The following is a 26,144-nucleotide window of genomic DNA, read 5'->3' on the forward strand; positions in this document are numbered from 1 at the left end:
TGGAAATTGAGGTAAATGACCCTTGTTCTTCGTGGGACAATGTTGAGGCACATTCTATTAATATTAGGTTCTTCAGAGGGTCTCCAGTGAGGTTAAGCCTAGTTTCTACCAAAGCAATTACCTAAATAACACATTTTTCTTGTTTTTTTTTTTCCCCTTCCCTCTTTCACTGTCTATACCTCATTTCTGTTTCATAGTCTTACCTCCCCCCAAAATTACTAGCACTCAAATCCTTGCTTCAGGCTCTGCTTTTTGGGAACCCAAAAGAAGAAATTACTTAACTGTACAAGAACTTCTTTAGACACAACACTTCACCCTGTGTGGTTTGTACCCGGGCAGTACTGGACTTCTTGCAGTTTCAAACAGTGATCCCACCCTCTGTGCCTGGATACGTGCTGCTCCCTCCACCTGGCACACTATTCCTCTCCCTTCCCTGGCTTGCAGTTAGTCATTCCTTAAGACTCAGCTAGGGTATCCACTTCCCTTTGCAGTCTTCACTGATTAGCCATCCCCTCCCCCTCTCCCCCAAGTTAGATTTCCATCCCTCTGATCCTGTAGCACTTGTAAGACTAGTTAACCTCCATCAAATTCATTATCTCTTTCCCTTTCTTTGCGAGCCTCTGGAGGACTAGGGGCCTACCTAGCAAGGTATTTGGTAAAAAATTAAGTGCTCAATAGAACAGGTAAGGATGTGCAGGCATGAATTTAGGAACTTTTCATTCCATAAACATTTACTTAACACTTCCTTTGCCTCAAGCACAATGCTGTATTATGGAGTATGCAAAGATAAATACCTGACCCTAGGCTTAAGGGAGCTCACTGTCAAGAGAGGAAAAGAGAAGTAAACAATGCATGATGCATTGTAAATGTTCAGACATTCGGACACGAATGCACAGGTGACTGTGGGGGGACTGCTAAGTCGCTTCAGTTGTGTCCGACTCTGTGTGACCCCATAGACGGCAGCCCACCAGGCTCCCCCGTCCCTGGGATTCTCCAGGCAAGAACACTGGAACGGGTTGCCATTTCCTTCTCCAATGCATGAAAGTGAAAAGTGAAAGTGAAGTCACTCAGTCGTGTCCGACTCTTCGCGACCCCATGGGACTGCAGCCTACTAGGCTACTCCATCCATGGTATTGTCCAGGCAAGGGTACTAGAGTGGGGTGCCATTGCCTTCTCCGATCGGGGGACAGAGCAGTTCAATTAAGAATAAGGTTCTAGTTTGGTCTTAGAAGGTAGTGACAATTAGCAGAAATGGGAATGAGCACCCTAGGTTATTCTGAGAGGTAGACTAAGCTTCCCAGGTGGCTCAGTGGTAAAGAATCTGCCTGTCAATGCAGGAGACACAGGTTCCATTCCTGAGTCAGGAAGATCCCTGGAGAAGGAAATGGCAACTCATTCCAGTATTCTTGCCTGGGAAATTCCAAGGATTTTGGAATTTCTGGCGGGCTACCGTCCATGGCATCTCAAGAGACCGACACGATTTACCCTCCAAAAAAGACTAAATAAGACTAGCGAAACTGAGGAAAGTGAAGCCTTTGCTACAGTTGGGGGCTAATGCTGACGTAGAGAGGCGAGGAGGCCACCTCGTTAGTACTTCACGTGTTTGGGGTGGGATGGGCACATAATTATTCTCAGGGCATTCCAGTTGAAGATACAAGTTATTCAGCACCTTGATCAGGGCCAGGCACACGGTAGGGAAATTGAGAAATCTGTCCCCAACTCTCAAAGTTGAGTACTAACCACAGCAAAGCCAGGCCATTCAGCTCTTCAGTCAGCACGTGCACCTGCTTGCGCGGCATGAGAGCGCGACCCCAGCGGACCAGGTCCCCGGCATTTCAGCGGCGGTCGAGTATGCTCAGTTGTCAGGACGCGGTGGCCGGGTTGCAAGGGAAAAGCGCCGCGGAGTCCCAGCTGGGCAGAAACCCCGCCAAGGAAGGTATCATTCCGAGGGGGCGGGGCCTCGGACGCACGCTTGCTCCCACCCCGCCCTCCTGCCACGCGGCACGCGCCGGCCGTCTACACGCCGGCTGCCCGTTGCCCTGGCAACCGTCGCGCAGCGTCTTCCTGAGGGAGCTCCTGTCAGCCGGCGGATCCCATCGCCCGCTCCCCACTGCCCCGCAATTTTCGCGTGGGCTCAGAGGCGGAACGACAACAAAAAATGGCGGAGCGGAGCCAGACGGCGCCTGAGGCAGGTCTGTGGGGGCGGTCGATCAGGTGGAAGCGCTGAGGCAGCACGGCGCTGTCCTGGGCCCCAGGGGACAGGGGACTTGGGCCTGGCGCTACTCCTGAAGAGGCACCCTCTGTGTTTGCGCGGTGAGGTTATGACCTCGGGATCAAGGGTCAAGGGAGGAGCACACCCCTCTGAGTGTCGGGGCAGAGGCCGCGCAGTCGAGGCGTCGCAGGAGTGTATGAGAGTGTGTGCACTCTTTGGAGTGAACACTGGCTGAGAAAGGGCTGGGACCCCAGGGAAGACGACGCCCCTCCGGAGGGGCACCTGTGATAGGGGCTGATTGTAGGGGGTAGGCTGTGTCACAGGAGGGGTTGAACACAATCCTGTGGACTATGGGAGGGTCCTCTAAAGGGAGAGGGACTCTGATTCTGAGGAGGCAGATTAAGTAGGAGGAGTGTTACTTTAGTTTCAGGCAGTGCCATGGAAGGGATATATGAGTATTTGTGCTTCAGGGAAGTGTAGTGACTGAGGGTCACCCTGTCACAGAGAAAGTATGCAAATCCTCATATGAGTCCTTAAGAGGACAAGAGGCTTGAGGGGACACCCAGCCCTTCAAAACCCTACCAAAGGAGGCTGGAGCCTGAGTGTGGGTGTGTATGGGATCAGTAATCTTGAAGGTCATTCAGAATCACAAAGGGATGCACATTCACTTTTATGTGGGTGGAAGCTAGTCTTTCAAGTGCAAGGAGACTAACAGGCAAAGAGACCTAGGATTCTGTTCCTGAGGGGACTGCCTTGTAAATTCGGCTGGCTTGGAGAGATAATGACCTAAGCTTTACAGGGTCATAGAAGAGAGAAAGAGCTTTTACAGTCCTGTGTATGTGGGAGAGGGTTTGTCCCTAAGAGGGATTGGGAACTGAAGAACTGGAGCATCAAAGTGATAGCTGTGTGTGTGTGTGTGTGTCTGTCTCTCTCTCTCTGTGTATAGAAAATCAGTGGCTTTGGTGAAATGTGTGGTGGTGGGTGATAGAGTGGTATCCATAATTTTGTATATGTGTCCTGATGGGGTATTTTGGTTATAAGAGTGACCCACTTGAATTATCCAGCCCTCTGGGGGTAGGGGAGGGAGGTTGTGGTTATGCTAAGACCATGCAGTGACTGAAACTGGAATCTGTAAAAAGCCATCAAGAATGATTTAAGAGACCATTTCCTCATAAGACCTGCATGGTTTGTCTTTCTTTTATGGCATCTCTGTTCTTGCACCAAGTAATTCCTCTACTTATTTTATAGTTTAAGCTCCCTCAACTTGAACATGCTCATTCTCTTTTTCATACTCCACCCAACACATGTTTGAGTGCCAACTATTCTCTAGGCATCAAATAAAGCACTGAAAACTCCCTACTTGTGATTCTCTTACCTTATTCTTTTTTCTTTTCTTTCCTCCCATAGATTTACTGCCTTCACACATATAATTTAATCTATTTAGTATTTTTATTGCTTACTGTCTCATTCCTCTAGAATGTAGGATCCATAAGGCAAGGGTCTGTCTTGTGTTTATTAATTCCATATTCCTAGAACCATACCTTGTGTAGTTATTAATAAATATTTTTTAAATTAGTGACTAAATGACCTGATATTGTCTAGATGTTCAAGGAGTTTCTCTGAGGTAGTGAAATTTTAGTTGAGATATAATAGAGATTGAATAAATGAAGAGATGGGCAAAGAGTGGCCCAGGCAGAGGGAAACCATGTGCAAATACCCTAAGGTAGGAGGAAGCATGATGTATTATATTTAAGGAACTGAAAGGAGACAAGTGTGGCTGTACTTAGGGCAATAGGAAGACAAAAGAGGTAAGCTGAAGCAGATCTTTCAGGGCCTTAAAGGCTAGGATAAGAGTTTTGGTCAAAAATCCAAAAATGGAGGGAAGGGATTGAGAAATGCTTAAAAGGCAAAATTAATAGGACTTAGTGAAAGATGGGAATGTGGGGGAAGGATGTATCAAAGTGTACTTCTAATTTTTTAGTTTGTGCAGCTGAATAGTTGGTGATGCCGTTATGGAGATAGGGAGTCCTGAAAGGGATCTCGGCTGGGTTTGAGAGGGAAGATCATGTGTTTGGTTTTGGACAAATGGAATCTGAGATATCTTTGAGTTATCCAATAAGTGGAGAGATTGGCAAGGCAGTTGAATATACAATAAAAGTCTGGGGTAGCATGGAGTTAATTAGTGAAACCACGAGTGTGGATGAAATTGCCTAAAGGGAGTGTAAAGAGTGTAAAGAGAAGCAGCTTGGGATGAAGTGTTGAGCAGTTCCAGTATTTCAGTGCATTCTAAAGAGATAGATTAAAGAGGACAGGCAAAAAATGTTTGTGGCATGTTCAACAGCTTGAATGCTGCCAAGTGATATAAAAAGGAAGACTGAAGAGCTAGATTTAGAGCATATTTAGCATCATTGTTGTCGTTGTTGTTCAGTCACTCAGTCGTGTCTGACTCTTTGTGACCCCTTCGACTGAAGCATGCCAGGCTTCCCCATCCTTCACCATCTCCCGAAGCTTGCTCCAATTCATGTCCATTGAGTCGGTGGTGCCATTCAACCATCTTGTCTTCTGTTATCCCCTTTTCCTCCTGCCTTCAGTCTTTCCCAGCATCATCATCTTTTCTGAGTTAGCTCTTCTCATCAGGTGGCCAAAGGATTAGATTTTCAGCTTCAGCATCAGTCCTTCCAATGAATATTCGGGGTTGATTTCCTTTAGGATTAACTGATTTGATCTCCGTGCAGTCCAAGGGACTCTCAAGAGTCTTGTCCAACACCACAGTTCAGAAGCAACAATTCTTTGGTGCTCAGCCTTCTTTATGGTCCAACTCTCACATCCATACATGTCCCTGATAAGAGGAAACTGATGAAGGTATGAGCCAAACTAACTTATAAATCACTAATAACTGGCTCAATCTTTGTTTCTTAAGTCAGACTCCTGGGAGAGAATCAAATTGACACACATTACCTTTTCCCACTAGACCATATTGTAGATCACAAGTAAGTGTAGGATTGATTGTTTTTGAATTGGGTATCCAGCTATTGATCTCTGGAGACACCTGGTACAAAATATGTATATCTGGTGATTTCTCATCTCAAGAGCAGTAGCTGACATTTATGCAGTGTTTATGTGCGAGACATTGTACTAAGTACTTTAAATGTTTTAATCTACTTCAACATCATAACTACACTCTAAAGTATCATCTTTATTTAATATGTGAAGAAGTTTTGGCACAGAGAAGTTAAACAACTTGCTCAATCTGCAAATAATTAATGTACGATTATAGTTTTTTGGCTATTTTTGACATTATCTGGATTCATTACTTGGCCTTCTGTTTGTATTGCAACATATTGCATACTGATGAAATAATAGCTATGACGAAAATTCCTTCCCTACAGAAAACATTCCAAGCTAAGCATACATTAACAAAGTGAAGTGGAAAGAACTGGGGCTCAAATCCTTGTATAAATCATGTTTCTGTAACTTATTAGATGCAGACCTCAGATTTAAAATTTCTGATCTTAAAGTTTCCTTGTCTGTAAAATGCGGGTGATATTTGCAGTATAGTTGTTTTTGGTAGAGAGAGTGCAGCAAATGGTATTTACTTAATTCTGTTGAAGTTTGAATAAAAAAACTCAGATGTTTTATATATATATATATACACACACACATACATACATATATATGTATGTACTGTACATATACAGTGGAAGTGAAAAATAGATTTAAGGGACTAGATCTGATAGACAGAGTGCCTGATGAACTATGGATGGAGGTTCCTGACATTGTACAGGAGACAGGGATCAAGACCATTCCCAAGAAAAAGAAATGCAAAAAAGCAACATGGCTGTCTGAGGAGGCCTTACAAATAGCTGTGAAAAGAAGAGAAGCCAAAAGTAAAGGAGAAAAGGAAAGATATACCCATTTGAATGCAGAATTCCAAAGAATAGCAAGGAGAGATAAGAAAGCCTTCCTCAATGATCAGTGCAAAGAAATAGAGGAAAACAATAGAATGGGAAAGACTAGAGATCTCTTCAAGTAGAAGTACCAAGGGAACATTTCATGCAAAGATGGGCTCGATAAAGGACAGAAATGGTATGGACCTAACAGAAGCAGAAGATATTAAGAAGAGGTGGCAAGAAGACACAGAAGAACTGTACAAGAAAGGTCTTCACGACCCAGATAATCACGATGGTGTGATCACTGACCTAGAGCCAGATATCCTGGAATGTGAAGTCAAGTGGCCTTAGGAAGCATCACTATGAACAAAGCTAGTGGAGGTGATGGAATTCCAGTTGAGCTATTTCAAATCCTAAAAGATGATGCTGTGAGAGTGCTGCACTCACTGTGCCAGCAAATTTGGAAACCTCAGCAATGGCCACAGGACTGGAAAAGGTCAGTTTTCATTCCAATCCCAAAGAAAGGCAATGCCAAAGAATGCTCAAACTACTGCACAATTGCACTCATCTCACACACTAGCAAAGTAATGCTCAAAATTCTCCAAGCCAGACTTCAGCAATACATGAACCATGAACTTCCTGATGTTCAACCTGGTTTTAGAAAAGGCAGAAGACCAGAGATCAAATTGCTAACATCTGTTGGATCATCAAAAAAGCAAGAGAGTTCCAGAAAAACATCTATTTCTGCTTTATTGACTATGCCAAAGCCTTTGACTGTGTGGATCACAACAAACTGTGGAAAATTCTGAAAGAGATGGGAATCCCAGACCACCTGACCTGCCTTTTGAGAAATCTGTATCAGGTCAAGAAGCAACAGTTAGAACTGGACATGGAGCAACGGACTTGTTCCAAATTGGGAAAGGAGCACATTAAGGCTGTATACTGTCACCCTGCTTATTTAACTTCTATGCAGAGTACATCATGAGAAACTCTGGGCTGGAAGAAGCACAAGCTGGAATAAGATTCCCAAGAGAAATATCAATAACCTCAGATATACAGATGACACCACTCTTACAGCAGAAAGTTAAGAAGAACTAAAGAGCCTTGTGATGAAAGTGAAAGAGGAGAGTGAAAATGTTAGCTTAAAGCTCAACATTCAGAAAAAAAAGATCATGGCATCTGGTCCCATCACTTCATGGCAAATAGATGGAGAAACAATGGAAACAGTGTCAGATTTTATTTTTTTGGGCTCCAAAATCACTGCAGATGGTGATTGAAGCCGTGAAATTAAAAGACACTTACTCCTTGGAAGAAAAGTTATGACCAACCTAGACATCATATTAAAAAGCAGAGACATTACTTTATCAACAAAGGTCCGTCTAGTCAAGGCTATGGTTTCACCAGTAGTCATGTATGGATGTGAGAGCTGGACTATAAAGAAAGCTGAGAGCTGAAGAATTGATGCTTTTGAACTGTGGTGTTGGAGAAGCCTCTTGAGAGTCCCTTGGACTGCAAGGAGATCCAACCAGTCCATCCTAAAAGAGATCAGTTCTTTGGAAGGACTGATGTTGAAGCTGAAACTCCAATACTTTTGCCACCTGATGCAAAGAGCTGATTCATTTGTAAAGACTCTGATGCTGGCAAAGATTGAAGGCAGGAGGAGAAGGGGATGATAGAGGATGAGATGGTTGGTGGCATCACCGAGTCAATGGACATGAGTTTGAGTAAACTCCGGGAGTTGGTGATGGACAGGGAGCCCTGGCATGCTGCAGTCCATGGGGTCGCAAAGAGTTGGACATGACTGAGTGACTGAACTTATCTGAACTGAACTGATGTACTTTACAAATAAAAACACACTTTAAACATACAGTGATTGGTATGAGACATTTCATTTTTCTTTATTAGCACAATTGATTTTCTATCAGAATAAAGGCAGACATCAAGTTTTGGAAAATATAGAATTGTTAGCTAAACTGTGTATGGTGGGAGAAGTCTCTCTATGAGGTGAATTTTGAGGAATTTCCTGAAAGAGAGAAGAGATACATACTTTTTTAAAGCATGCGGGTATCTCCATAAAGGGGTTCCTTGGTGGCTCAGACAGTAAAACTGTCTGCAATGCAGGAGACTGATTCAGTCCCTGGGTTGGGAAAATCCATCGCTATGCACTCCATTATTCTTGCCTAGAGAATCCGTCTAGCAGGCTATAGTCCACAGGGCTGCAAAGAGTAGAACGTGATCGAGGGACTAAGTACACACCCAGTTCTATAAGATGGTCAGATTTCCAGAAGGAATTTTCTTCTTGTAAATATTATACTTTAAAATAAGGACATTGTTTAGAATTTTTCTTCCTATCCAAAAATTTGACTATTAATAACACCGAAATCAGATTGATTATATTCTTTGCAGCCAAAGATGAAGAAGCTCTATACAGTCAGCAAAAACAAGACCAGGAGCTGACTTTGGCTCAGATCATGAACTCCTTATTGCCAAATTCAGACTCAAACTGAAGAAAGTAGGGAAAACCACTAGACCATTCAGGTATGACCTAAATCAAATCCCTTGTGATTATACAGTGGAAGTGAGAAATAGATTTAAGGGCCTAGATCTAATAGATAGAGTGCCTGATGAACTATGGAATGAGGTTCGTGACATTGTACAGGAGACAAGGATCAAGACCATCCCCATGGAAAAGAAATGCAAAAAAGCAAAATGGCTGTCTGGGGAGGCCTTACAAATAGTTGTGAAAAGAAGAGAAGCGAAAAGCAAAGGAGAAAAGGAAAGATATAAGCATCTGAATGCAGAGTTCCAAAGAATAGCAAGAAAGGATAAGAAAGCCTTCTTCAGCGATCAATGCAAAGAAATGGAGGAAAACAACAGAATGGGAAAGACTAGAGATCACTTCAAGAAAATTAGAGATACCAAGGGAACATATCATGCAAAGATGGGCTCGATAAAGGACAGAAATGGTATGGACCTAACAGAAGCAGAAGATATTAAGAAGAGATGGCAAGAATACACAGAAGAACTGTACAAAAAAGATCTTCATGACCTAGATAATCATGATAGTGTGATTGCTGACCTAGAGCCAGACATCCTGGAATGTGAAGTCAAGTGGCCCTTAGAAAGCACCACTACGAACAAAGCTAGTGGAGGTGATGGAATTCCAGTTGAGCTATTTCAAATTCTGAAAGATGATGCTGTGAAAGTGCTGCACTCAATATGCCAGCAAATTTGGAAACCTCAGCAGTGGCCACAGGACTGGAAAAGGTCAGTTTTCATTCCAATCCCAAAGAAAGGCAATGCCAAAGAATGCTCAAACTACCGCACAATTGCACTCATCTCACATGCTAGTAAAGTAATGCTCAAAATTCTCCAAGCCAGGCTTCAGCAATATGTGAACCATGAACTTCCTGATGTTCAAGCTGGTTTTAGAAAAGGCAGAAGAACCAGAGATCAAATTGCCAACATCCACTGGATCATGGAAAAAGCAAGAGAGTTCCAGAAAAACATCTATTTCTGCTTTCTTGACTATGCCAAAGCCTTTGACTGTGTGGATCACAATAAACTGTGGAAAATCCTGAAAGAGATGGGAATACCAGACCACCTGACCTGCCTCTTGAGAACCCTATATGCAGGTCAAGAAGCAACAGTTAGAACTGGACATGGAACCACAGACTGGTTCCAAATAGGAAAGAAGTACGTCAAGGCTGTATATTGTCACCATGCTTATTTAACTTCTATGCAGAGGACATCATGAGAAACGCTGGACTGGAAGAAATACAAGCTGGAATCAAGATTGCCAGGAGAAATATCAATAACCTCAGATATGCAGATGACACCACCCTTATGGCAGAAGGTGAAGAGGAACTCAAAAGCCTCTTGATGAAAGTGAAAGTGGAGAGTGAGAAAGTTGGCTTAAAGCTCAACATTCAGAAAACGAAGATCATGGCATCTGGTCCCGTCACTTCATGGGAAATAGATGGGGAAACAGTGAAAAGAGTGTCAGACTTTATTTTTTGGGCTCCAAAATCACTGCAGATGGTGACTGCAGCCATGAAATTAAAAGACGCTTACTCCTTGGAAGGAAAGTTATGACCAACCTAGATAGCATTTTGAAAAGCAGAGACATTACTTTGCCAACAAAGGTCCGTCTAGTCAAGGCTATGGTTTTTCCTGTGGTCATGTATGGATGTGAGAGTTGGACTGTGAAGAAGGCTGAGTGCCGAAGAATTGATGCTTTTGAACTGTGGTGTTGGAGAAGACTCTTGAGAGTCCCTTGGACTGCAAGGAGATCCAACCAGTCCATTCTAAAGGAGATCAGCCCTGGGATTTCTTTGGAACGAATGATGCTAAAGCTGAAACTCCAGTACTTTGGCCACCTCATGCGAAGAGTTGATTCACTGGAAAAGACTCTGATGCTGGGAGGGATTGGGGGCAGGAGGAGAAGGGGACGACAGAGGATGAGTTGGCTGGATGGCATCACTGACCCGACGGACGTGAGTCTGAGTGAACTCTGGGAGTTGGTGATGGACAGGGAGGCCTGGCGTGCTGCTATTCATGGGGTTGAAAAGAGTCGGAAATGACTGAGCTACTGAACTGAACTGAACTCTACAAAGATAGTTATTGCTAACTAAATCTTAGTCTCAGGCTAGACTGTACCTGCTTCAGTTTCTCAGAATCTTCTGCCTTTCTAGCTATCCTTAAGAAAGCTTTTGTTCTAAGTACCTGATAAAATAATTGGTTTTCTTTTATTGCCAAGTTTGTTGGTTTTTTTTTTTTTTTTGGAGGCCCATGTAGAGCAAAAATTTTAGAGTTATGCAGTCTGTTAAAGTGATCTGAACCTTGATCACTTTTTCTGTGAACAAAGTGGGTCTTTTTTTAAAAGCAGCTTTACATTTTCTGAAATTATCTATATACAGAATCTTGAAATTTTAAAAACCCTTAGAAATGAGAATAATGTTTTCTATATTTTTTTAACAGTTGGGCAAAATATTTAAGTTTTTTTGACTTTAGTTTCCTTATTTGTAAATTTGGGATAGTAACACCTACTTTTCAGGTGGCAGAGATAGTGTATGGAAAGTGCAGAATGTTTATACCCTCAAAGAAGTGATAGCTTAGTTGGTGAGCGTACATGTATGTGTGTGTGTGCCTTTTCCTAAAGACTTACTAGTAAAATCACCTTTAAAAGAAGAGGAAATCCAGGTCTACAGTCTCTTATAGGGCAGCTTTGCATGCAAATATATTTCAGAATTCAGATTATTTTTTGTTATGGAAAGGCAGTATTGTCTTATGTAATGGCTTATGTACCTATGCATTTCTTATGTACTCTTTGTTACAGAACACTTCCAGTGAAGTATGGGAGAGTGCCCTATAATCAAACACATTAATCATATTCACACTAATTGAATTAAAGTTATGAATAGCTTCACATCAATTTAAGTTTTACTAGCAGATTAGTTTTGGTACTAAAGTTGTGAACAAAAATTACTATTTTTAGAGACTTAAGGATTTTGGAATTATAGAAGAGGGACTGTGGACTGATATAATTTTATCCTTTTTAAGAAAAAAATTTTAAAACTTCAGGTTATTTTTTGTCATGTTTTTATCTTTTGTAACATCATTGTGCTGAGCTTTATGAAAAATCCCAAAAGTTTTGGAACAGAAAACACCTTTTGTTTCCATGATGTTTATATGCTTATTTCTTCTAAGGAACTCTGATAATATCTGCATTTCTGAGATCTATGAATGTTGCATTTGGCTTCAGTTTCAGTATCTTGGGCTTCCCTGGTAGCTCAGCTGGTAAAGAATCCACCTGCAATGCAGGAGACTCTGGTTCGATTCCTGGTTTGGGAAGATCCCCTGGAGAAGGGATAGGCTACCATCTCTAGTATTCTTGGCCTTCCCTGGTGGCTCAGATGGTAAAGAATCAACCTTCAATGTGGGAGACCTGGGTTCGATCCCTGGGTTGGGAAGATCCCCTGGAAAAGGGAAAGACTACCCACTTTGTTATTCTGGCCTAGAGAATTCTGTACAGTCCAGTCCACAGGGTTGCAAAAAGTTGGACATGACTGAGCGACCTTCACTTTCACTTTCAGTATCTTGGCTCACGGTCATTTTCAAGGAGAGATACTAGAGAACTATAGCATTCAGTTAGAAGGATGCCAATACTTTAATACATATTCTTAACAAAATCATAGCTTTATCTTTGAGTCATTTAAGAACAGCACAGTCTTCTGAGTTTCAGAATATTTTTATTGATTGTTAAATTTCACCAATGGAGCAAGTGTTAGTTTTAGTATTGATTTAAGAAAAATTTTCATTCTTAACAGAATTTGATTTTTTTGATTATAAAAAATTATCTCAACTATGAAAGCTTGTGATAATTCATTAATGGTTTTTATCATATGGGAATATGATAATTTTTACTTTTTACATATCCCATTTATTTAATGGGTTCAGAGAAATTTTTCTTTTTTTTTCAAACTGTAAAGGGAGAAGTTTTTATTTGTCATATATTTTTGAGAAATATTGATTGTGAATATTTGACTCTAAATAAACTTTCAGAATAATATACTTACATGTCAATTGAAGGAAAACAAAGCAAGCAAATGCAAAGATGCCTAGAATTTTATATAAGAATAAAAATTTTTATGTAGGATTGGAAATTCCTAAATAAAAACTTTCAACAATGTTATGGAAAAATACCTGAGGTTTGTTGTAAAGGAATGGGAAAAACAATCTGCCAACAATTATAGTTTACTTGCCTTTTTTTTTTTTTTTTAAAGAATATACTTGCCTTTTTTAAGAAGTTTAGAAATCATTCATTTGAAGAGATTAATCTCTATGTCAGACTTTGCAGAAGAAATCACTATGCTGTGGACTATGTTATTAATTTTAAAAATCACTCATTCATATTTCTGTTTTTGTTCCAGTACCATAGTGTTTTGATGACTTTAGCTTTGTAGTGTAGTCTGAAGTCAGGGAGTCTGATCCCTTCAGTTGTGTTTTTCTTTCTCAAAACCATCTTTGCTGTTCAGGGTCTTTAGTACTTCCATAGAAATTGTAAAATTTTTTGTTCTAATTCTGTGAATAATGCCACTGGTAATTTGATAAGGATTGCATTAAATCTATAGCTTCCTTTGGGTAGTAAAGTCATTTTCACAATGTTGATTCTTCCAGTCCAAGAACATGGTATATCTATCAGTGTCATCTTTGATTTCTTTCATTAGTATCTTATAGTTTGCTGAGTACAAGTCCTTTGCCTCCTTAGGTAGGTTCATTCCTAGGTATTTTATTCTTTTTGTTGTGATGGTAAATGGGATCATTTCCTTGGTTTCTCTTACTGATCTTTCACTGTTAGTATATAGGAAAGCAAGAGATTTCTGTGTCTTAATTTGACTTTATTCATTGATTAGCTCTAGTAGTTTTCTAGTAGCATCTTTAGGATATTCTGTGTATAATATGTCTCTGCAAACAGTGACAGTTTTACTTCTTCTTTTCCAATTTGTATTCCTTTTATTTCTTTTTCTTCTCTGATTGTTGTGGCTAGGACTTTCCAAATTATGTTGAATATGAGTGGCAAGAGAGGGTATCCTTGTCTAGTTCCTGATCTTAGAGGAAATGCTTTCAGATGTTCACTGTTAAGAATAATATTTGCTTCTGGTTCAAGATGGCAGAGTAGAAGGACTTGCACTCATCTCCACCTATGAGAGCACCAAAATTGCAACTAGCTGTTGAACAACCATCAACAAGAGGACACTGGAACCCACCCAAAAAAGATACCCCACATCCAATGGCAAAGAAGAAGCCTCAGTGAGATGGTAGGCGGGGTGTAATCACAATAAAATTGAATACCATACTTGCTGGGTGGGTGACCCACAGACTGGAGAACAATAATACCAAAGAACTTCTCACGCTATTATTCTGAACCTCACGTCAGGTTTCCCAGCCTGGGGATCCGGCAAAGGGACTGGGAATCCCCAGGGAATCTGGCCTTGACAGCCAGCAATATTTGCTTATAGGCCTTCTAGAGGACTGAGGGAAACAGAGACTCAAGTCTTAGAGGGCACAAACAAAATTTTCATGCACCAAGACCCAGAGGAGAGGAGCAGTGACCCCACAGGAGACTGAATCAAAACCTTACCAGACAAGCAAAAGTTAAGAGAATTCAGCGCCATTAAACCAGCTTTATAATAGATGTTAAAGGAACTTCTTTAGGCAGGAAACACAAGACAAGGAAAAGACCTACAGAAAATAAACCCAAAACAGTTAAGAAAGCAGTAATAGAATAATACAGATTAATAATTACCTTGAATGTTAATGGATTAAATGCAGGAACCAAAAGACATAGTCTGCCTGGATGGATGAAAACATGTACATATTTGGACTTCCCACTTACCACATCACTCTGCTTGACTCCCTCAGATTGTGTGTATTTATTTTATATTGTTAAATTAATCCTGTTCCCATTATGGCTTGCAATTGTAATTACTTTTATCTTTTGTCTAGCTATTGACTATGAAAACTGGTAAACACCTTTTACATTGTGACTAACTATTACTCACTTAATACCATTGTATCATGTTTGGTGGAAAATTCTTCAAGAGATGGGAATACCAGACCATCATCTGACCTGCCTCTTGAGAAACCTATATGCAGGTCAGGAAGCAACAGTTAGAATTGGACATGGAACAACAGACTGGTTCCAAATAGGAAAAGGAGTACGTCAAGGCTGTATATTGTCACCCTGCTTATTTAACTTCTATGCAGAGTATATCATGAGAAACGCTGGGCTGGAAGAAGCACAAGCTGGAAACAAGATTGCAGGGAGAAATATCAATAACCTCAGATATGCAAATGACACCACCCTTATGGCAGAAAGTGAAGAGGAACTAAAAAGCCTCTTGATGAAAGTGAAGGAGGAGAGTGAAAAAGTTGGCCTAAAGCTCAACATTCAGAAAATGAAGATCATGGCATCTGGTCCCATCACTTCATGGGAAATAGATAGGGAAACAGTGGAAACAGTGTCAGACTTTATTTTTTGGGCTCCAAAATCACTGTAGATGGTGATTGAAGCCATGAAATTGAAAGATTCTTACTCCTTGGAAGGAAAGTTATGACCAACCTAGATAGCATTTTGAAAAGCAGAGACATTACTTTGCCAACAAAGGTCTGTCTAGTCAAGGTTATGGTTTTTCCAGTAGTCATGTATGGATGTGAGAGTTGAACTGTGAAAAAGCTGAGCACGGAAGAATTGATGCTTTTGAACTGTGGTGTTGGAGAAGACTCTTGAGAGTCCCATGGACTGCAAGGAGATCCAGCTAGTCCATTCTGAAGGAGATCAGCCCTGGGATTTCTTTGGAAGGAATGATGCTAAAGCTGAAACTCCAGTACTTTGGCCACCTCATGCGAAGAGTTGACTCATTGGAAAAGACTGTGATGCTGGGAGGGATTGGGGGCAGGAGGAGAAGGGGATGACAGAATATGAGATGGCTGGATGGCATCACCGACTCAATGGGCGTGGGTCTGGATGAACTCCGGGAGTCGGTGATGGACAGGGAGGCCTGGCGTGCTGCGATTCATGGGGTCACAAAGAGCGGACACAACTGAGCGACTGAACTGAACTGATCATGTTTGGTCAACAGAAAAATAATAGAACTCTGTATCACCAGAAAAGTGAAAGTGAAAGTCGCTCAGTCCTGTCTGACTCTTTGTGACCCCATGGACTGGGGAAACAGACTCTTGGAGGGCACAGACAAAACTTTGTACACACCAGGACCCAGGAGAAAGGAGCAGTGACCCCACAAGAGATTGAGCCAGACTTGCCTGTGAATATCCAGGAGTCTCCAGTGGAGGCATGGGTCAACAGTGTCCTGCCACTGGGTCAGAGGCACTGAATACAACAGTCCTGGGAGCCCTGGTGGATGCTGGCATAAGTCCTTTTGAAGAAGGTCACCATTACTGCTATTACTCCTACCATAGTTTGGCCTCAGGCCAAACTACAGGGAGGGACACAGCCCCACCAATCAACAGAAAATTGGATTAAAGATTTACTGAGCATGGCGCCACCCATCTGAGCAGACCCAGATTCCCCCACAGCCAGTCCCTCCTATCAGGATGCTTCCACAAGCCTCTTATCCTTATCCATCATCAGGGCAGACAGAATGAAAACCGCAATCAAAAAAAAAAAAAACACACCAAACTGATCACATGGATCACAGCCTCGTTTAATTCAATGAAACTATGAGCCCTGCCATGTAAGGCCACCCAAGATGGACGGGTCATGATGGAGAGTTCTGATAAAATGTGGTCCACTGGAGAAGAGAATGGCAAGCGCCTTCAGTTTTCTTGCCTTGAGAACCCCATGAACAATATGAAAAGGCAAAAAGATATGACACTGAAAGATGAACTCCTCAGTCAGTAGGTGGCCATATGCTACTGGAGAAGAGTGGAGAAATAGTTCAGGAAAGAATGAAGAGGCTGAGCCAAAGCAAAAACAACACCCAGTTTTGAATGTGACTGGTGATGGAAGTCTGATGCTGTAAAGAACAATATTGCATAGGAACCTGGAATGTTAGGTTCATGAATCAAGGTAAATCGGAAGTGGTCAAACAGGAGATGGCAAGAGTGAACATTGACATTTTAGGAATCAGTGAACTAAGATGGGCAGAAATGGGTGAATTTAATTCAGATGACCATTACATCTACTACTGTGGGCAAGAATCCCTTAGAAGAAACGGAGTAGTCCTTATAGTCCACCAAAGAGTCTGAAATGCAGTACTTGGATGCAGTCTCAAAAACGACAGAATGATCTCTGTTCATTTCCAAGGCAAACCATTCAGTATCACAGTAATCCGAGTCTATGCCCCAACCACTGAAAAAGCTGAAGTTGAATGGTTATATGAAGACCTGCAAGACCTTTTAGAACTAACACCAAAAAAAAAGATGTCTTTTTCATCATAGGGGATTGGAATGCAAAAGTAGGAAGTTAAGAGATCCCTGGAGTAACAGGCAAGTTTGGGCCTTGGAGTACAAAATGAAGCAGGGCAAAGGCTAACAGAGTTTTAAGACAATGCAGTGGTAGTAGAAAACACCCTCTTCCAACAACACAAGAGACGACTTTACACATGGACATCACCAGATGGTCAATACTGAAATCAGATTGATTATGTTCTTTGTAGCTGAAGATGGAGAAGCTCTATACAGTCAGCAAAAACCAGACTGGGAGCTGACTGTGGCTCAGATCATGAACTCCTTATTGCAAAATTCAGACTTAAATTGAAGAAAGTAGGGAAAACCACTAGGCCATTCAGGTATGACCCAAATCAAATCCCTTACGGTTATACAGTGGAAGTGACAAATAGATTCAAGATATTAGATCTGTTAGACAGAATGCATGAAGAACTATGGACAGAGGTTTGTAACATTGTATAGGAGGTGGTAATCAAAACCATCCCCAAGAAAAAGAAATGTAAAAGGGCAAAATGTTTCTTTGAGGAGGGCTTACAAATAGTTGAGAAAAGAGAAGCAAAAGGTGAAGGAGAAAAGGAAAGATATGTCTATCTGAATGAAGTTCAGTTCAGTTCAGTTGCTCAGTCGTGTCCAACTCTTTGCGACCCTGTGGACTGCAGCACGCCAGGCCTCCCTGTCCATCACCAACTCCTGGAGTTTACTCAAACTCATGTTCATTGAGTTGATGATGCCATCCAACCATCTCATCCTGTTGTCCCCTTCTCCTTCCACCTTCAATCTTTCCCAGCATCAGGGTCTTTTCAAATGAGTCAGCTCTTCGCATCAGGTGGCCAAAGTATTGGAGTTTCAGCTTCAGCATCAGTCCTTCCAATGATTATTCAGGGCTGATTTCCTTTAGGATGGACTGGTTGGATTTCCTTGCAGTCCAAGGGATTCTCAAGAGTCTTCTCCAACATCACAGTTCAAAAGCATCAGTTCTTCAGTGCTCAGCTTTCTTTATAGTCCAACTCTCACATCCATACATGACTACTGGAAAAACCATAGCCTTGACTAGACAGACCTTTGTTGGCAAAGTAGTGTCTCTTCTATAGAATAACAAGACGAGATAAGAAAGCCTTCCTAAGTGATCAATGCAAAGAAATAGAGCAAAACAGTAGAATGAGAAAAACTAGAGATCTCTTCAAGAAAATTAGAGATACCAAGGGAAAATTTCATGCAAAGATGGGTACAATAAAGGTCAGAAATGGTATGAACCTAACAGAAGCAGAAGATATTAAGAAGAGGTGGCAAGAAGACACAAAAGAACTATACAAAAAAGATCTTCATGACCCAGATAACCACAATGGTGTGATCACTCACCTGGAGCTAGACATCCTAGAGTCCAAAGTCACTGGACCTTAGGAAGCATCATTACAAACAAAGCTAGTAGAGGTGATGGAATTCCAGGTGAGCTTTTTCACATCCTAAAAGATGATGCTGTGAAAGTGCTGCATTCAATATGCCAACAGATTTGGAAAACTCACTAGTGATCACAGGACTGGAAGAAGTCAGGTTTTATTCCGATCCCAAAGAAAGTCAGTGCCAAAAAATGTTCAGACTACTCCACAATTTCATTCATTTCACATGCTAGCAAAATAATGCTAAAAATTCTCCAAGCTAGGCTTCAACAGTAAGTGAACCAAGAACTTCCAGATGTTCAAGCTGGATTTGGAAAAAGAGGAGGAACCAGAGATCATATTGCCAACATCCATTGGATGAGAGAAAAAGCGAGAGAATTCCAGAAAAACATCTACTTCTGATTCATTGACTATGCTAAAGCCTTTGACTATGTGGATCACAACAAACTGTGGAAAATTCTTCAAGAGATGGGAAGAATAGACCTCCTTACCAGCCTCCTGGGAAAACTTATGCAGGTCAAGAAGCAACAGTTTGAACCAGACAGGGAACAATGGACTGGTTCCAAATTGGGAAATGCTGTATATTGTCACCCTGCTCATTTAACTTATATGCAGAATACATCATGCGAAATGCCGGGCTGGATAAAGCACAAGCTGGAATCAAGATTTCTGGGAGAAATATCAATAACATCAGATATGCAGGTGACATCACCTTTATGGCAGAAAGGGAAGAGGAACTAAAGAGCCTCTTGATGAAAGTGAAGGAGGAGAGTGAAAAAGCTGGCTTAAAACTCAGCATTCAAAAAGCTAAGATTGTGGCATTTGTTCCCATCACTTCATGCCAAATAGATGGGAAAACAATGGAAACAGTGACAGACTCAGTGTTCTTGCCTGGAGAATCCTAGGGACGGGGGAGCCTGGTGGGCTGCCATCTATGGGGTCGCACAGAGTCGGACATGACTGTAGTGACACAGCAGCAGCAGCAGCAGCCAAAATCACTGCAGATGGTGACTGCAGCCATGAAATTAAAACACACTTGCTCCTTGGAAAAAAAGCTATGACCAACCCAGATAGCATATTAAAATGCAGTGACATTACTTTGCCAACATTGGTCTGTCTAGCCAAAGCTATGGTTTTTCTAGTAGCCATGTATGGATTGAGAGTTGTACCATAAAGAAAACTGGGCACTGAAGAATTTTTGCTTTTGAACTTTGGTGTTGGAGAAGACTCTTGAACTCAGAAGACTGCAAGGAGATTAAACCAGTCAATCCTAAAGGAAATCAGTCCTGAATATTTGTTGGAAGGACTGATGCTGAGGCTGAAGCTCCAATTCTTTGGCCATCTGGTGCGAAGAACTGACCCATTGGAAAATACCCTATTTCTAGGAATGATTAGTGGCATGAGGAGAAAGGACATTGGAAAATGAGATGGTTGGATGGCATCACTGACTTGACGGACATGAGTTTGAGCAAGCTCCGGGAGTTGGTGATGGACAGGGAAGCCTGGCATGCTACAGTCCATGGGGTCGCAAAGGGTTGGACGTAACTGAGCAACTGAACTGAACTGCGCTGTCCTAGCCTTCCAGGCTTCTCTGACCATGGAATTCTCTAGGCCAGAATACAGAAGTGGGTAGCTATTCCTTTCTCCAGAGGATCTTCCCAACCCAGGAATCAAACTGGTTTCTACTGCATTGGAGGTGGATTGCTTACCATCTGAGTCACCAGGGAAGGCCCCTGTAAGTAGGATTTAATAGAAAAACCCGTTATCGCTTTTTAACATGCAGATGCATATCAGAATTATCTTGAAATTTTTTGAAAAATACAAATGCTCAGGTAGTGCTTGTTTTCTCCAGTCATGTCCTAATGAGCAGTCATGTTTAAAAACATCTGGACTATGTGATCTTTTAATTTTATCTAGTTTGTTTCACTTTTTATATTTCATACTCAGTACTCCCATTTCTTGGCAAAACTCTATTAGTCTTTGCCCTACTTCATTCCGTATTCCAAGGCCAAATTTGCCTATTACTCCAGGTGTTTCTTGACTTCCTACTTTTGCATTCCAGTCCCCTATAATGAAAAGGACATCTTTTTTGGGTGTTAGTTCTAAAAGGTCTTGTAGGTCTTCATAGAATCGTTCAACTTTAGTTTCTTCAGTGTTACTGGTTGGGGCGTAGACTTGGATTACTGTGATATTGAATGGTTTGCCTTGGAAACGGACAGAGATCATTCTATCGTTTTTGAGATTGCATCCAAGTACTGCATTTCAGACTCTTTTGTTGACCATGATGGCTATTCCATTTCTTCTGAGGGATTCCTGCCCGCAGTAGTAGATATAATGATCATCCGAGTTAAATTCACCCATTCCAGTCCATTTTAGTTCACTGATTCCTAGAATGTCGACATTCACTCTTGCCATCTCTTGTTTGACCACTTCCAATTTGCCTTGATTGATGGACCTGACATTCCAGGTTCCTATGCAATATTGCTCTTTACAGCATCGGACCTTGCTTCTATCACCAGTCACATCCACAGCTGGTATAGTTTTTGCTTTGGCTCCATCCCATCATTCTTTCTGGAGTTATTTCTCCACTGATCTCCAGTAGCATATTGGGCACTTACTGACCTGGGAAGTTCCTCTTTCAGTATCCTATCATTTTGCCTTTTCATACTATTCATAGGGTTCTCAAGGCAAGAATACTGAAGTGGTTTGCCATTCCCTTCTCCAGTGGACCACATTCTGTCAGATCTCTCCACCATGACCCGCCCGTCTTGGGTTGTCCCACAGGCATGGCTTAGTTTCATTGAGTTAGACAAGGCTGTGGTACTCATTTAGTTTATGTTCTCCAGTTTCTCCATCTCTTCTTTTTTTTTGATGTTCTTTCTCAAGCCTTTATCAAGTGTAGTAGAAAAGCTTTTGTATAAATATATATATATATGTATAAAATACATTTTAGAAAACTTACGAATTTTTGCTGAACTCAGAAAATTATGACATTTTGATTCCACTTGTTTAACTTAATTGGAATAGAATGCTAGATTTCTAATTAAAAATAGATATGCAACAAACAACAAAGGTTTATATAGCATAGGGTACCATAGTCACTATCTTGTAATACCCTATGATGGAAACTAATTTGAAAAATAATATCTGTGTATTTGTTTAACTGAATCACCTTGCTGTGCACCCGTAACATTGTAAGTCAACTATACTTCAATAAAATATATATATTTTAAAGAAAGTTATGTTCTGATAGGAAACAATCAAAGATAAGCTTGTGCTTCATTATTTTGTAACATTTGAATCATTTTTTAAAATATTTGAATAAATATAATATTTGCTATGGGTTTGTCATATATGTATTGCCTTTATTATGTTGAAGTAGGTTTCCTCTATATCCCTTTCTGGAATGTTTTTGTCATAAATGAGTGTTGAATTTTGTCAGAAGCTTTTTCTGCATTTATTGAGGTTATCATCAGGTTTTTATTGTTCAGTTTGTTAATGTCATGTGTCATATTGATTAATTTGCATATATTGAAGAATCCTTGCATCCCTGAGAAAAATCCCACTTGATCGTGGTGTGTGGTCCTTTGAAAGTATTGTTGGACTGAGTTTACTAGTATTTTGTTGAGGATTTTTGCATCTATGTATTAGTGATATTGACCTATAATTTTCTTTTTTATGATATCTTTGTCTAGTTCTGGTATGAGAGTGACAGTGGTCTTGTAGAAAGATCTTGGGAGTGTTCCTTCCTCTGCAATCTTTCGGAAGAATTTGAGAAGGGTAGGTGTTAACTCTTCTCTAAATGTTTGATAGAATTCTCCTGTGAAGCTATCTGGTCCTGGACTTTATTTGTTGGAAGTTTTTAAATTAAAGTTTTGATTTCAGTGCTTAGAAAAATAGTGGGAAGAGTAGACATTCTTATCTTGTTCCTGATCTTAGAAGAAATGCTTTGAATTTTTCACCATTGAGAATGATATTTTCTATGAGTTTATTGTATAATGCCTTTATTACATTGAGATAAGTTCTATCTATGCCCACTTTCTGGAGAGGTTTTTTTCCTTTTTTTTAAATCATAAATTAGTGTTGAATTTTGTCAAACACCTTTTCTCTGTAGAAGAGCTAGTGGATACATTGTTGGTGGGAGTGTAAATTGGTGCAGCCACTATAGAAAACAGTTTGGAGGTTTTAAAAAAATCTAAAAATAGGACTACCACATGACCCATCAATTTCTGTCCTGGGTATAAATCTGAAAGAAACAAAAGTGCTAATTTGAAGATACATGCACCCCAATGTTCATAGAAGCATTATTTACAATTGCCAAGATATGGAAGCCACAGATAAATGGATGAAGAAGTGATACACATATACACATATACCCACACAGTGGGATACGACTCAGCCATAAAAGTGAAATTTTGCCATTTACAGCAACATGGATGCATGAGTGGACTTGGAGAGGATTATACTAAGTGAAATGCATCAGAGAAAGACAAAAGTGTATGATATCACTTATCTTAGGAATATAGAAAATACATCAAAGTAATGAGTATAACAGAAAAGAAGCAGACTCACAGATACAGAGAACAAACTTGTGGTTACTAGTGGGAGAGGGAAGTGGGGAGGGGCAATATAGGGTTAGGAGTTGCAAAGCATTAGGTATAAAATAAACAACAAGGATATATTCAACATGTGAAATATAGCAAATATTTCATAATTATTATAAATGGAGTATAACATGAAAAGAAGCCCCTTATTTGGAGGTGTCCATCTCTTTATGCAACATGAAAAGGTAAATAAGACCTGGGGTTTGCAGTTAAACAGATAAGATTTAAAACTCCAATTCCTTGGCTGCTATCAAAAAGTCTACAAACAGTTATGCTGGAGAGGGTGTGAAGAAAAGGGAACCCTCTTACATGGTTGGTGGGAATGCAAACTAGTACAGCCACTATGGAGAAGAGTGTGGAGATTCCTTAAAAAACTGGAAATAGAACTTCCATATGACCCAGCAATCCCACTCCTGGGCATATACACTGAGGAAAACAGAATTGAGACACATGTACCCCAGTGTTCATTGCAGCACTGTTTACAATATCCAGGACATGGAAGCAACCTAGATGTCCATCAGCAGATAAATGGATAAGAAAGCTGTGGTACATATACACAATGGAATATTACTCAGCCATTAAAAAGAATGCATTTGAATCAGTTCTAATGAGGTGGATAAAACTGGAGCCTATTATACAGAGTGAAGTAAGTCAGAAAGAAAAACAATACAGTTCAGTTCAGTTCAGTCGCTCAGTCGTGTCCGATTACTAACGCATATATATGGAATTTAGAAAGATGGTAACGATGACCCTATATGTGAGACAGCAAAAGAGACTCAGATATATAGAACAGTCTTTTAGACTCTGTGGGAGAAGGTGAGGGTGGGATGATTTGAGAGAATAGCATTGAAATATGTATGTTATCATATGTGAAACAGATCGCTAGTCCAGGTTTGATGCATGAGACATGTAAAACATATATATGTTTTATACATACATAAAAGAGACTCTCTGATCATGTTGCTATCCTAGATATTGGACGAAAGCAATTTTATAGATGTGTATCATAAATACATTAAGAATTTTATTTTATTTATTTATTTAATTTTACTTTACAATATTGTATTGGTTTTGCCATACGTCAACATGCATCCGCCATGGGTGTACACGTATTCCCTATCCTGAACCCCCCTCCCACCTCCCTCCCACTGGGTCATCCCAGTGCAACAGCCCCAAGCTTCCTGTATCCTGCATCGAATCTGGACTGGTGATTCATTTCTTATATGATATTATACATATTTTAATGCCATTCTCCCAAATCATCCCCCCACTCCCTCTCCCACAGAGTCCAAAAGACTATTCTATACATCTGTGTCTCTTTTGCTGTCTCACATACAGGGTTAATTAAAATTTGAAATATCATCCAAAATAGTAATGGTCTAACTTCTCATCTTACTAATGTCATTACGAGTGTACTACCACAAGAATAGCAATGATTATGAGAAATGCTAGTAAAATTTTTCCAACTTGGTAAAAAATACTTGAACTTTACTATAAAAACCTATAAGAACTTATCTCAGTTTAGGTTTATTGGTATTATGGGATCCTTTATTTGAAGCCTAGTATCTCTCATATTGTGGAACTGCATGAAGAATGAAATGATTTTAAAAATTATTTTTTTGTGCCTAGTCTTAGTTGTGGCATGTGGGATCTAGTTCCCTGACCAAGAATCACACCTGGCCCCCTGCACTGGCAGAATGCCATCTTAGCCACTGGACCACCAGGGAAGTCCTGAGAGTCAAGTGATTTAATAAATAGGGTGGATAATTTTTATTCCTTTCTCTAAAGAGACTGGATCTTTTATTTCAGTTTAATATAAAATACATGTAGTCTAGGGTACAACATCATGAAAGTAACTTTCCCTATATTCTGAGGAAGGAGTCATCATCTAATTTTTATGTTTTTCAAAATTAATTTCTAGAAGTTAAATTTAATAAGGTCCTGGGGAAAATAAATATTACCTTTATCAGAGTTGAGACTAATTTTAAGTTGTTTTGCATTGATTATATCTTTTCTGTTACTAGGAGGCTTTTGTCTTATGACGAGATCAGTGGTTTTTAGTTGATTGAGTTTCTTCAATTAAGAAAGTCAATAAATAATGAGGTATTGCATATATTTTAATTAAAATCTGAAGTGTACATTTTGAGACATAGGTGTTGTAATTAATTACTGAACCAGATTATCCCAGGGGTCAAATTCTTTTGGGAGAGGAAGGAGGTAGAAATTTTTCTTTATCATTTTGTGCATTCTTATATTCAAGGTGATTTGAAGTTGGCAAAAAGATGTTCCCAGAAAGTAAATAAACTTTACATTGAAGTGCATGTCTTTCTGAAGAAATGAAACAAGTGCAATTTTTTTTTAGGTTTCCAATTTTATGCTATTTCTCATTTAGGTTATCAAAAGTTGCCAACTACTCTTGAAAGTGCATTGCCTACTTAAAACTGTGAGATTGAGTTTTTTTGTTGTTCAAATGACAGAAGCATCATTATCCTGTAGGTAACTTCTCTGAACAATAAATACTTTGAAATTTTATAAGTTTCAATCAAATTGTCTAAAACAGAGTTAAGAATTGTCAGGAGAATAGATAAATAAATGCCTTTTGTTTCTGTCCTAGCATTATATTGATGATTTTATTTTTTCAAGCTCTTTATCTTTGTATCTATCAATTCATTCTTTCTCTCTCTCTCACTTTTTTAACATTCTAAAAATTAGTAAAATCTCTAAGCTTTTCATCTCTAGCTTTTCCTGATATTTCTGCTGCAGGCTTTTCCTACCCCTTCCTTGTTCCAGTTAAGTAGAAGAGATTGGCATACTGAATAAACACTAGGTATTTGTTTTTTCTTCCTTCAGTTTTTAAAATCAGTCTCTCTTTTATTATTTGGCTATGATCTATCCATGGGAGATCTAATTCTTAGGTATTTCAGGTCTAAAGTGGATGTGCTATTTGAGTATCATGAATGTGTTAAAGAGAAGAAAAAGACTAGAAGTATAATTTAAAAAATACTTATGTATATGGAATTCCTAAAATCAGATTTGACTTTTAAATACTGCAGAGTTTTAAAAATTATAA

General features: G+C 40.0%; 1 protein-coding gene across 3 annotated transcripts in view; it reads left to right on the forward strand.

Annotated features, from left to right (window-relative positions):
• The first annotated feature begins 1,969 nt into the window (after positions 1-1,969).
• Positions 1,970-26,144, forward strand: part of AGBL4 (ATP/GTP binding protein like 4) — a 1,469,133-nt gene continuing 1,444,958 nt past the window's right edge. For 2 of the 3 annotated variants that reach the window (XM_027537317.1, XM_027537316.1), the window contains exon 1: positions 1,970-2,192. In XM_027537317.1, coding sequence (XP_027393118.1) covers positions 2,159-2,192 — 34 coding nt within the window. In that variant the 5' untranslated portion in view covers positions 1,970-2,158. The remainder of the gene's footprint in view (positions 2,193-26,144) is intronic. The other variant, XM_027537319.1, reaches the window with a different exon arrangement.

The sequence above is a fragment of the Bos indicus x Bos taurus genome, chromosome 3 (assembly GCF_003369695.1).
Source record: "Bos indicus x Bos taurus breed Angus x Brahman F1 hybrid chromosome 3, Bos_hybrid_MaternalHap_v2.0, whole genome shotgun sequence".
NCBI classification, from domain to species: domain Eukaryota; kingdom Metazoa; phylum Chordata; class Mammalia; order Artiodactyla; family Bovidae; genus Bos; species Bos indicus x Bos taurus.